This window comes from Phacochoerus africanus, chromosome 5 (assembly GCF_016906955.1).
Source record: "Phacochoerus africanus isolate WHEZ1 chromosome 5, ROS_Pafr_v1, whole genome shotgun sequence".
Taxonomy (NCBI): domain Eukaryota; kingdom Metazoa; phylum Chordata; class Mammalia; order Artiodactyla; family Suidae; genus Phacochoerus; species Phacochoerus africanus.
The window spans coordinates 94,826,077-94,839,317 of NC_062548.1; the positions used below are offsets into that span (position 1 = coordinate 94,826,077).

General features: G+C 39.0%; 1 protein-coding gene across 1 annotated transcript in view; it reads left to right on the forward strand.

Moving 5' to 3' along the window:
• The window catches only part of NRXN1 (neurexin 1), a 1,110,288-nt gene that overhangs the window by 538,078 nt on the left and 558,969 nt on the right, over positions 1-13,241 (forward strand). Inside the window, exons 11-12 of the mRNA XM_047782102.1 lie at positions 9,126-9,507; positions 10,953-11,143. Of these exons, the coding sequence (XP_047638058.1) occupies positions 9,126-9,507; positions 10,953-11,143 (573 nt within the window). The remainder of the gene's footprint in view (positions 1-9,125; positions 9,508-10,952; positions 11,144-13,241) is intronic.

The window sequence follows — 13,241 nt, forward strand, 5'->3', positions numbered from 1 at the left end:
ATGTCACACAGGGGAGAATGGCTTGGATGGGGTTAGGCAGACTAATGTTCAGGAGACAGAAAAGGTTTGTCACCATAGGGTGGTTGATGTGGACAGAATGACCTTTGAGGGCCAATAGGTCAGTACTTCAAAGAGTTGATGTTTCATGGGCTTTCAGGCAGTTGAAAGTGACTCATTTAAGCTTGATGATAAACTGAGAGATGACTTTTTGAGCAAAATGATCAGTGTACTAGATGTTTCAGGATGTCAAATAGTTAAGTCCTGAACTACACTGGATAAAGAAAGTATAGAAACAAAAGACTGGTGTAACATATTTTTTAAGTCTTCTTTAGAAATAATTTCAGATTTACCAAAAAAAATGTCAAAAGTAAAAAAAGTACAGGAGTTCCCATCATGGCTCAGCGATAGTGAATTCCACTGGTGTCCGTGAGGATGCGAGTTCAATCCCTTGCCGAACAGTGGATTAAGGATCTGGTGTTTCCATGAGCTGTGGGGTAGGTCACAGACATGGCTCACATCCCATATTGCTGTGGCTGTGGTGTAGGCCAGCAGCTGTAGCTCCGATTTGACTCCTAGCCTGGGAACTTTCATATGCTGCAGGTATAGCCGTAAAAAAGTAAAAAAGTACAGAGAACTTTGGTGAAAGTATACCCTTACTAAAAGTAAAAGCATACTTTAAAAGTATACTTTACTAAAAAGTACTTTTTGATTAAAAGTAAAAGTATACTTTTACTTTGCTTTGACTTTTTTTTTTCTTTTTTCTTTTTTCTTTTTCGCTGAAAGCAGAGCAAATGGAAGTTCTCAGGCCAGGTATCAAATCCAAGCTGAACCTGCTATGTTGCTGCAGAGACAATGCAGGATCCTAACCCACCGCACCACAGCAGAAACTCCTGCTTTTATATTTTCATTCTCTTTCTCTCATTTTTTTTCTTAATTGATTGAGGATAGGTTACATACTTAATAGCCCTCCACTCTAAATACTGCAGTTTCCATTTTCTAAAAATACTGATATTCATTTGCATAACAGAGTTAAAAACATCTAGTGACAGTATATTTTATCCTCTGTTCTCTCATCCATAGTCCTGTTTTGACAGTTGACCCAATGTTGTCTTGTGTTGCATTTTAACCTCCTGGAGAGCATGTCTTCTAAGGTCAAACATAGCATTTAGTTTTCATATCTCTTTAGCCTCCTTTAATCTAAAACATTTCCATAGCTGTCTTTGTTTTTCATGACATTGATACTTTAGAAATATATACTCTTTCCACCTTTTATCATTGCAGTCACTCTTGATGCTTATCTGATCTTGCATCATGACTGAATGCAGGTTTTACATTCTTGGATGAAATACCACAATGTTGATGGTGTGGTCTTCTTACAGTATCCCATCTGGAGGCAAAGGACGTCCATGTCCTTGACTCACTATTTGAACACTTGGTCCATGTGTTGTCCAGTATGTTTTCCTCCTTTACAACTAATACAATGTCTGTGGAGAGACATATTAAGATAATAAAAATACCCACTGCTTCACAGAAAATTTGCCCTAAATGTATCATACATTGAAGATTTTGCCTGATCCAGTCGTTGACATAGTAATTATTTTCAAACTCCATCACTCTTTCCATATTTATAATCAGCACTTTGTATTCTACTGTGAACAAGAGCTCTTTCTGTCTTTTGCTTTTCTTTTCTTTCCCTTTTCCTCCCTGTTTCCTTCAGTCCTTTCCTCGCTCCCATCCTCCTTCTCCCCTTCCTTCCTTCTTTCCTTCCTTCTTTTTTTCCTTCCTTTCTTATTGGTATGGACCCACAAGTTTCAGCATTTTCAAATACTTTATAATTACTCTACTTAATTATTTTGGTGCTCAAAACATCCCCATTTGAGCCAGTGTTAATCCCACAAAGTTGGTCTCTGTGATCCTATGACATGCCTCCAGACCAACAATTTTTTTTTTTTTTTTTTTTTAGCACTTGCTCACTTCCCGGCATAACAGGATATTTCAGGCACAACTTTTACCTACCATACCCCAGCCCTGGAATTGGCCATTTACTTTTCCATTTAGTGGAAAATGATGTGATAGACCCAGATCTAGGTGGTTGGCATGCTCTGTGCTACTGGAGAGTCTGCTCTATGACCCCTTCAGGAGACTAAGATAGGAAATATACTCAAGTGTATACACATATGACTGAAAAAAAATGTGTGTGTGTGTGTGTATATATATGCATATATATATATGTATCTTAACGTGCCTCTCCACATATATACATACATGTAAATTTCATGTTCACATGAACATACATACACACATATTTTAGAAAACATGTACCTCCATATCTACAGCATTGTTTCTTGACTTCTCCTATTCCATGTTTTCATATCCCTTTTTCCAAAGTGGATCTTGCCTCCTAGTGATGTCAGTCTCTCATTTGCCTAATCCAGTAATACATCTGCAATAGCTTCAGAATTGCTTAAATTTCCCATACCATCACAAGAAATAAACCAACTAGGAGTTCCGCGGTGGCACAGTGGTAGTAAACACAACTAGTATCCATAAGCACATGGGTTTGATCTCTGGCCTTGATTAGTGGTTTAAGGATCTGGCATTGCCGTGACCTGTGGTGTAGGTCATAGACGTGATTTGGATCTGGCATTGCTGTGGCTGTGTTGTAGGCTGGCAGCTGCAGCTCTGATTCAACTCTCAGCCTGGGAATTTCCATATGCTACACATGCAGCCTTAAAAAGCAACAACAACGACAACAACAAAAAATTATGAACAGGGTGTGAAAATGATTATTGTAACAGAAAATTCCAGATATGTTCTCTAAATGAATAGCCGTCTAATTTTCGTTAAAATTTAAGATACATCTTTTGAATTGCATAGATTCCTACCAAAGTTCTACATGAATAGTTATATTTACATTAGTTAAGTTGCCTTTTTCAATTCCCAGTGAATACATCCTTCCTTTGTTTGCTGAAATGGTTGTGCATTTATCTCCCAGCAGCAATCATGTTAGGAAGTAGAATTAATGGATATGGATGTAGTTTGCTTATAGATGTAGGAACAAATAAATGATGGGCTCTAAGCAACACTCAGAATTGGCTCTGTTGGGGAATCACTCCTAAGTTAATGTCACATGTGTCCACACTTCTGCTTCTGAACATGGACTGTCTCTTCATGGTGAAATCACCCTTTCCCCTTGGCCTGCTGATATTGGAAACTCTGGCCCATAAGACTTCATTAAGAATTTGTAGGCTATTGGTGGGGTTTAAGGAAAGAGACACTCTTTTAAAATTGCCAACTTTGAAGGCAAATACATTTGTTTAGCAGATTTTTTCCAGAAGGTATTTTTAAAATTATAATATGAGTTTTAGTCTACCAACTCAGGTGTGCAAGAAATAGCACATGTATTAATTGTCTTTATATCAATGTAAATCAGATCTTAGGCCTTTCTTCTGGGTTTACAGGATATTTAATCATAATCATGTGGCCCCCACTCCCACCTACACCCTGGATCATGCAGACGCTCCTGTTGACTTCTGTCTGCACTGGTTCTCACCTAAAAGACAGCTCTCTAAGTTTATCCTTTGAATGGTAAGGACGCTGTTGCTGCTGTCCTGAGTTAGGCAGGGAGTCTTTGCAGGCTCCTGCAACCTAAGAGCTATGGTTCAAGCCACCTACATTAATCTCATGGAGTCTCTCCAAATCCCTGAACCCAACCAGAGAGCAGGATACTGGTAGTTAGCGCAACTATGTTTCACCAATATTCATCTCTCTCCTAGTCAGTGGTAATCTCCTCATCTAGTTCAGCCCTCGAATGCATTCAGCTCACTTCTTTATCCTTTCTGCAACACTTTGCAAACCAGGCCTTCCAAAGATCAAAAAAGGCACCATTTTCCAGAAAGTTATCTTTCATTTTCTGCCAAGAAAAAGCCTTTGAGGCAAAGTTCTACAAGGGACTTGGCTAGTTTCATGTAACTGGAGGAAGATCAAAATATAAACTAGCATTTCAGTAAATTAGCCCACCACTTACTCTTTCACAAAACTGCCAAGGTCTTAAAGCAGAAATTACATTGTATCCACTGTATTTCAGGAGCTGAAAAAATTTTCACTTCTGGAAACCAACTTTCTTATTCTCAGAGTTTAAAGCTGAATGGGGATATAAACCAAAAACACTGGTGATTCACCCAAATTACACATTATCCCCCAATACCCCAGCCATCTCTTTCCATCCTCCAGCTCTCAGCATCCTTCTGCTCAGAGCTAAAGACAATGTTTTGGTTCTGTTTTTCACAATAATTTACCTTGGTGAGTTTTCATCAGGGTAATTTGTATTTGGGAAATTATGTTTTGTCAAAGATCTCATGAAAATCAACAGTTCTGAAGAATAAAAAGTCAGCATGGGTTACATAGCATAGAAAAGGTTTCCAAAGATAGCACTGGAACCTTGCCTTTGAGGCTTCAGTTTAGAATGGGACTTTTTCAAACACTCTAGAGGCCGTTTGAAGTGAGCCATGAATCAGGACAGCTATAGGGATTTCTTATTAAGTTTCACAGCAAGTCTGAAATCACTGAACAGGAAAAAAAATTAAAGGAAAGCACTGGAGACTCTTTCCACAAAATCCTACATTTGACTTCAAGCTTTAAATCACAGTTATATATACTGTTGAGTCACATATTTGTTGACTTCAGGACGGTGCATACTCAGGCCATTCTTGGAATGAGTGCAACTCGCCTGGGCTGATGGGGGTAAGCAGTTGCCAGCAGAGAAGCCCAGGGAGGGATAGAGTCCCCGGGACTCAAATGAGAAAGGATTCTACACTCTTTATGGATCCCCAGGCGGGGAGTCCTTGGGTTTCAACATATCACTTAGTCTAAAGAATCTGGAATTGTGTGTTTTATATGTGTGTATATGCTAATGTGTGTGTGCCCTCCATTGAGCGCTACTCACTGTACTTCCAGGTACTCAAACCTGAAGGTGGGCATCATCATTACTCTCCTCTTCTCCAACATTCTGTGCATTATTAGTAAATCCTGTGTATGATATCGGCAAAATTAGCTTATGTTGTCCGTCTTTCCCATTTCTTCTATAAACACTGTACTCAGATTGTCTCCAATGTTACATCCACATCGGTTAAATACACACACACACACATATACACACACACACATGGCTTATGTCTGCTTAAAACCCCTCAACATCTCTTAATCTAACCAGGAGGCACTGGTATCTGATCCCTGGCCATTTTGCCCATCTCTGAGCACTAGCCTCACTTGATTATGACTCTCCAGCCACACTTTCTAGCTCTTACTCCCCTGAGAGCCTCCGCTTATCTGCTTTTCCTTCTTGAAACCCACCTCCCCATTCCTATTCTCCAGTTCTTAGCATTGCTTTTTCTTTTGTCAGTCTTTCAAATTTAACTTAAAGATCAGCTCAGGCATGGCCCCTGGTCTGTACTTACCAACACAACACCTTGTTCATCAAACTCAGTTCATCAAAACTGGTTTTGTCCGCCTTCCCCCAGTAGACTGCAAATATTGTCAAAACAAAAGCCAAGTCTGTTCCTCTCAACATTATTCCTTTATTGCCTAATACAGCACCTGACTCATACATATTTTATACCACACACTCAGTAACTCTCAGTAACTTTGAGGGAATTAAAAAATGGATCTAAGGCTGGGGAGGGGGCGTCATTTTGTTCACAGCAAAAATTTAACCCATCTCAGAGCAAGGCCCAACATGAAATAGCAGATCCTATTATCTGTTTTGTAAAAAGATTTGATTTAGATATTGAGATTTCCTGTTGGAGATGACCATCAAACTGGATATACCCAGACACTTTGATAAGAGGCATTTTGCTAATTCCAAATTCTGCTTTCCACTCTGGAAAAGATACTGCATTTTTAAATGAGTAGGGCCTTAAAAACATTTCCCCTTCAATGTCCTTTATTTTTCCATAATCATTATATATATACAGTAGTAGTGGTGGCTACATAACTGACAGAGGATTAAACATTGGAATAAATACAGGGGAAAAAAGAATTTTTAAGAGGCAGCAGTTAATGTTTTCTTAGTCAGTGGATAATGGCTTTTGGGTGCTAATTCTCCCCCATGAGCCAGTATATCTGCCATTACTGTCAATGTGATTTATATATGCTTATTAAAGAAAGAATAGGCTCTGGAACATGGGTCATAATGATTTTTATTCTAATTGAGCCATGCTTGCTCCAATACTGTTTTACTACTTTTTTTTTTTTTTATCATTTATGCTTGGCATCCATATTCTGTTCCCTTGAGAAAAGAAAACAGGCATTACATGTTATTTTTATCACTGAATTTCTCAGTTCTGCTGAACCAAATGTGCTTCCTTTTTTCAGAACTGCCAAGAACTTGATGCAGAGCAATATTTAATTTCAAGAATTAGAAATATGTTTTATGGGTAATTCCTTTATTATCAGTAGGTTCATTAATGGAGCTTTTAAGGAGAAACATGACAGTTTCAGGATCAGAGTAGGTTCACCAAAATCCAGACCTCAGTACAATGAAAAAGAAGAAATAATCAACTTAAGGAGATATAAAATCTCTAGTTATTTTTTTCAACTTTGTGTATTCTTCATTCATTTTTTTTAGTTACTCAGTGAATTTTATTAATTTATAGTTGTGCAATGATCATCATGACCTGATTTTATAGCATTTCCATCCCAGTATTACTGGTGTCTCTAGAGATTTATATTTGAAAATTATCAGAGGCAAATTTTATTTGCTACCAAAGAGATGATTCCACATGGAGTAGTATTGAATTCATTGAATGAAAGAACTGAAGAAGGGGAAAAAATGATGTCACGGGGGATACCAGAATTGCTGAGGGTTTAATAGCGTTTTTGCATGGGATAGACAAGAAAGGGACCTTGTAGGGAGGAGGGAGGAGAGACAGCTATTTACAGTGGTATTTTTTTTGTATTAAAAAAAAAAAAAAAAAAAAACAGGAGTTCCCATTGTGACTCAGCAGTAACAAACCTGACTAGTATTCGTGAGGATGTGGGTTCAATCCCTGGCCTCGCTTAGTAGGTTAAGGTTCTGGTGTTGCAGTGAGCTGTGGTGTAGGTGGCAGAATCAGCTTGTCAGATTTGACCCCTAGCCTGGGAACTTACAAATGCCATGGGTGCAGCCCTAAAACAAGGAAGAAAAACAAAAACAAAAAAACACTTTTGCAGAGAAGGAATCAGAACAAACTAATATCTGAAAAGAGAATAAAACGTGTCACTGGATGACAAGGATTGCTGTTGACGGGATAGTAGACTAGTAAAGAGGTGTGGAATTTAGTAGAGTTAAGTATAGCTCAGGGGAGAGGTTTTTACACCAAGGAGTTTGTTATCATTATAATCAATAGTGTGCAGGCAATTTTTCTTGCACAACAAAAAAGTATCTTATTTACTTACAGGCATTTCCTTTAAAATGCCACCTAGAATTTTATCATCTTGATTAAAGAAATGGAAATCTGTCAAACTGGTTGAAGGAGGCCCATGTAGGGGAGTATTCAATCTTCATTACACCCAGGAAGAAGGGTCAGTGCATTTTCTCAGGGGCTGATACTGGGATTGGCTCTAACTAATATTTTCATTAATATCATAGATGATGGGATAGGGTAAGCTCGATAAATTTTCCAATTACGCCAGATTGAGCAGTGAAGCTAGCACCTGGAAGAACTCGATTGCAATTTAAATGACCTTTTTGAGTTTCCAAAGAAAATGAATGACAGTTTAATTAGATAAGAACAAGATGCTGGGAACAAATCACTAGCAATGACAGGAATACTTTATGTGGTGCTTTAGAAAACAAGTTCACATCTTTGTTCATCTGACTTCAACCTTGCAGGTATATACAGTGATCCCTCTGGAGGTAAACACGGGACTAGGTTGACTTTTAGTGGTGTTGGCAGAGCAAGATGGCAGGAGGAAGAGGGATGGGATTGAGTTGAAGAGTGAGTGACTAAATAAATCAGCAACCAAGCTTCTTCACACTAGGGTGTTTATAGATTACATCTTGTTGTCATGTGGGCTAATTTTACTGGTATTCTCAAAATTGGACATACCTTGAATCGATGTGTTCAGTTTAGGAATCAAGTACCTAAGTGCAAGGAAAATGGTAGAGGTCCAGAAGAGATCACCAGAAATTCCATTGTGGTTGGGAGACTAGTTATAGGAAAGACTGGGAATTATTCAGTACAGAAAAAGAAAGGTGAGAAGTACATAGTTAACTTCAAACACATTTTCATGGTTCATTATTGGAAGAATAGTCAGCAGCTCTTCATGATTTTTATTGGTCTAGGAAAATATACCATTCTTGTTTTTCTCAAAGAAAATTCTTTGTGAAGACAACGGTCACTTTACCATGAAGCTGGGATACATCACTTTCTACTAGGATGATTTAGAATAATCATTGCCCCTAGTCCTTTGTCCCTTCGTAATTTCTATTTTTTCCCTCCTTCTTTCCTTTTCCTTTCTCTTCATTCCTCTCTCCTACCCTTTTTTTCTCCCTTCGTTCTTCTTTCATTTTTTCCTTCCTTTATTCTTTCTTCTACCTTTAAAAAATTCCACAACTGGGAGTTCCCGTCGTGGTGCAGCAGAAACGAATCCAACTAGGAATCATGAGGTTGCGGGTTCGATCCCTGGCCTTGCTCAGTGGGTTAAGGATGCGGCGTTGCCGTTAGCTGTGGTGTAGGTCGCAGACGTGGCTCGGATCTGGCATTGCTGTGGCTCTGGTGTAGACAGGCAGCAACAGCTCTGATTAGACCCTTAGCCTGGGAACCTGCATATGCCACAGGTGTGGTCCTAAAAGGATAAAAAACAAAAAAAAACAAAATAAAACAAAAAATCCACAACTGTACTCCATGAGGATCATTTTTGTTAAGACTAAAATTTAGACAGAGATTAGAACTTGACCTAAGAAATTGTTATTATTTAGTTCAGTCTTCCTCTGTAAGGTCATTTCTGTGCTTTTATTCCACATAACTGACTGTCAAGAAGGTGTGTAGATACTTGCATTTTAAAACATGATATTGTTATAGACATCTACAGCTGAAAGTGCCCTTCTGATGCAGAAAATAATAATACATTATCTTCCCTTTTAGGTCAAATGGCAGGAGATCACACAAGGCTGGAGTTTCATAACATAGAGACTGGTATCATCACGGAACGGCGGTACCTGTCTTCAGTTCCCTCCAACTTCATTGGACACCTGCAGAGCCTGACATTTAATGGGATGGCATACATTGACTTGTGTAAAAACGGTGACATAGATTATTGTGAGCTCAATGCCAGGTTTGGCTTCAGGAACATCATAGCAGACCCTGTCACCTTCAAGACCAAATCAAGCTATGTTGCCTTAGCTACACTACAAGCCTACACTTCTATGCATCTTTTTTTCCAGTTCAAGACAACATCCCTAGATGGACTAATTCTATATAACAGTGGGGATGGAAATGACTTTATTGTGGTTGAATTAGTTAAAGGGTGAGTATAGGTCTGGTCAATGACAAAGAAATAAGGCTCTGGGAAAATGAACCTCAATTTCCCAAATTATGCATTAAAAAGAAAGTGGTGGGCTGGAGGGATGGTTTGCGAAGAATGCATTTGTTTCAGTCACTTCTTTGGTATCTTATAAAGTTAATAGGGATTCAGCACTGTTTTTTATATTTACCTTTCCATATATAAGGTACAAATAATGTCAAATTCTAATTGATTGTAGGCATTCCATAAATCTTACTCTTCAAGTGTGGATTTCCTTATCAGGCACCCAGTAATTCTACAAAAGAATTTCTCCACATTTGTAGGCTAATTTGTGCTAAGTGGCTAATCCATGCAATCAGACTACTTCAATTCCACAAAAATCTCATTTAACCAAAGCTCGAGTCTATGTCAGTTTCTTGAAGAATTTAGAAAGGAAAAGAGCATATGACATTTCCTTGAAGCTGTGATGAAAATTTGATATCTTTTCATTGATTTAGGTATTTATTCATTCAATTGGTGGATATCATTGCACATTCACAATCGACCAGATAATGTGCCACACACTAATTTACATCTATCTATCTATCTGTCTATCTATCTATCATCTCTTCCTTGCCGCTTTTGTGCACATTTCAGATTCCACCAACCCAGACCCATATAGATGCATTCAATCAGAGGAGATATAGGTGAACACATACATTTAGCAGAAAAGCACTAGGATGTTTCCTAAGATGACTTTGTGCAAAGGTTCAGGAGAGTCTTTAGGGAAATTACAAAAACCTATGAGTCAGGGAGTGGCTGCCTGAGCTGTGTCATGAGGGATGAGTGCACATCTACCACATAGAAACAGGCAGTCAAGGTGGAGGAAAGCATGGTTCCCTTTGTTGCCCCTTGGGTTAGGAACCCAAAACAGTATCCACGAAGTTGGGCTTTGATCCCTGGCCTCGCTTAGTGAGTTAAGAATCCAGCATTGCTGCAAGCTGTGGTGTACATAGGCCAGCAGCTGCAGCTCCTATTTGACCCCTAGCCAGGGAATTTCCATATCCTGCAGGTATGGCCATAAAAGGAAAAATAAAACTGTGATGGGGGAAGTGGGTCTAAGAAGCAGAGAATTGCCAGTTTAGGTGTAGAGGGCAAAAGACAGAGTGGTAGAAATAGGGAATGAGTAGTGACAGATATTTGTCCTCCAAAGCCATGAAGTAGTATGTAAACCACTGTTTAAAAAATATTTTTCAATACTGCCTGTACTGAAGACAATGAATAATTCTTCTTGTGAAACAGTAGTGTTTCCTACCCTTTTGTTAGTTGAGCTTGTACACCACTCACCTTGCTGACTTTTCGCAAGGATGCTGCCACCTGAAAAAGAGATCTTTGGTTGTATTACATAGTTTGACTCTATCACAAATTCACAAAGTGATGGCACTTTCCCATCTTCCTTGTCTTCCCAGGTACTTACATTACGTGTTTGATTTGGGAAATGGTGCTAACCTCATCAAAGGGAGCTCAAATAAACCTCTCAATGACAATCAGTGGCACAATGTGATGATATCAAGGGACACCAGCAACCTCCACACTGTAAAGATTGACACAAAAATCACAACGCAAATTACTGCGGGAGCCAGAAACTTGGACCTCAAGAGTAAGTGCCCAGAATCAGAGCAACAGGTGGAACCCACGTGGTCCATGATCACGTGGCTCATCCTTTGCTTTGGGGGGTGTGTGTGTGTACCCTCTACAAAGACCAGAATTTCATCTCCAGCGTATAATTAATAATACAACACACAAGCCTCTGTTCCCCCTTTAATGTGGCAGACACATATGTATTTTTAATAGCAGCTCGAGAAATGCAACACCTAAGAATGCATGCATGATTAAAATTTAAAGAATGAGAAAAACGTATCCTTAGTCTTGATAGTAATAAAGAACAGTAGGCATTTGCAAGTTTCTTTAGTCCCAACAGTTTTCAAATTTAGTCCCAATTTGGAGTCAAGGTAACCAGATACCTAGTGAGTTTCTTCTAAAGCTTATTGGTTTTCTTTTCTTGGTGAGGTTTCCTAGATACTTACAGAGCCTCTGACCAACAGGGGTCTGAGGCTGGCTTATAGCATGGCTCCAAATGTGGGTAAATCCTTCCCAGCCTCCACAGACACCCAGCAGATATGTTCTTTCGCCAGCTGCTAAGAAAGTCGTGACAGACTTTTTCCTTCCTTATTGATACTTGATTTTCAAATGAGCAAGACAAAATGCTTGGACAATATGTCAGTAGTAAGAGAAAATAGCACAAGTTTCTATCTGAACGGGCCTTTGATTCACTAAGAGCATATCTACATATCGCATATTATTTAACATGACAGCAGGCATTGAGCAAGATTGTATTAGCTTTTTATTACGAATGTGGGGATTCTGAGCTTTGAATGGCTTGCCCAGGTTTAACACAACGGCTTCAGCCAAATGTAACCCCAGTTGTGACACAGGGCCCCTCCTCTGCTCCTTCTGCTCTGTTCCCATGCATTCTAAAACCCTGCAGGGATCTTCATGGTCACATTTTTACTTGGCAAGAGCTGTTTCTTTATATTGAGGGGATCTTTCCCTTTGATTTAAAAGGGACTTACATAGGGGAGTTAGGGAACTGGAAAGAGAAAAATCCAACAGAATTCTTTCTAGAGAAAAATGTTCTTTCTAAGGAAGGTGATAGAAGAAAGGAAAAGTGTTTCACTTTCTGTAATTGCAGGATATATTTATAAACCCAGTACTATATTTGTCCAACACTTAAAATGTGTGGTAAGGGCTGTCTCCCTTCTCTCAGAGTGGGCCTCTTGTTAACTTCAAAGCGAGCCTGCTTGTGACCGCAAATCTGATAGTTTAGCTCAAAAAGTAAAATGAAATTCAAAGGAAATGTTGTCTAACAGGCTAAACCTCTTTCTTCTCCCTGACTGAAGTGAATGGAGTGCATTTTCCATTCCTGTTTTGTGAGTGCCCCCGTTTTGGTGGTAAATGCTAAGGAAAGGGAGAGAACGTGACATTGCAGTGCCATGGCCATGCCAGCCCCCAAAGCTAGAGCAAAGTGGGGTCCTCTTCATGCCAGCCCCCAAAGCTAGAACAAAGTGGGGAGAGAGCGCAAGAGGCATCAATGCACGTCACTAGAAACCATGAACTCAAGGTGGAGACCAGCATGGCTGGAAAAGAAACAGTTGGTGGTTGGTTGAAGTTTGTGACATGCAACAGACCGACTTACTGAGGGAACAGAGAAGCAGCACAAGGCAGTGGGGATATCTCATTGGACAATTAGGGCACTGTCTCCTGAGAAGTAAATATTTGATTATTGTTCATTAAAAAATCAAAGTGAGGTTAAGTGAAGGACATGGTAAAGGATTCTTTCCAGTGGTGGAGAGAACCTTTACAAACCTGAGAAACCTTCAGAGCTGATCTGTATTGAAACATTGAGTGTTTCATGATTCTCAATATAAGAAAGGCTTTATCCATGATGAAAACAAACTATAAATCAAAAATAGCATTTTATATAATATTAAGATACTAAGTATGACATGTTAACTAAGTGCATTTGTGTTTAAAAAAGAAAACAAAAAACACAATTTAAATTTGAGGTGAATTTTCCAGGTGAATAAAGAGACTCTACACTCATGACTATTCTGCCTTTACCTTAGGAAGTTCCTTCCTGTTTAAAGACTTACCAGACCAGGTCAAAGAGCAAGAGCAAGTTTCTAAATTTAGAGCTT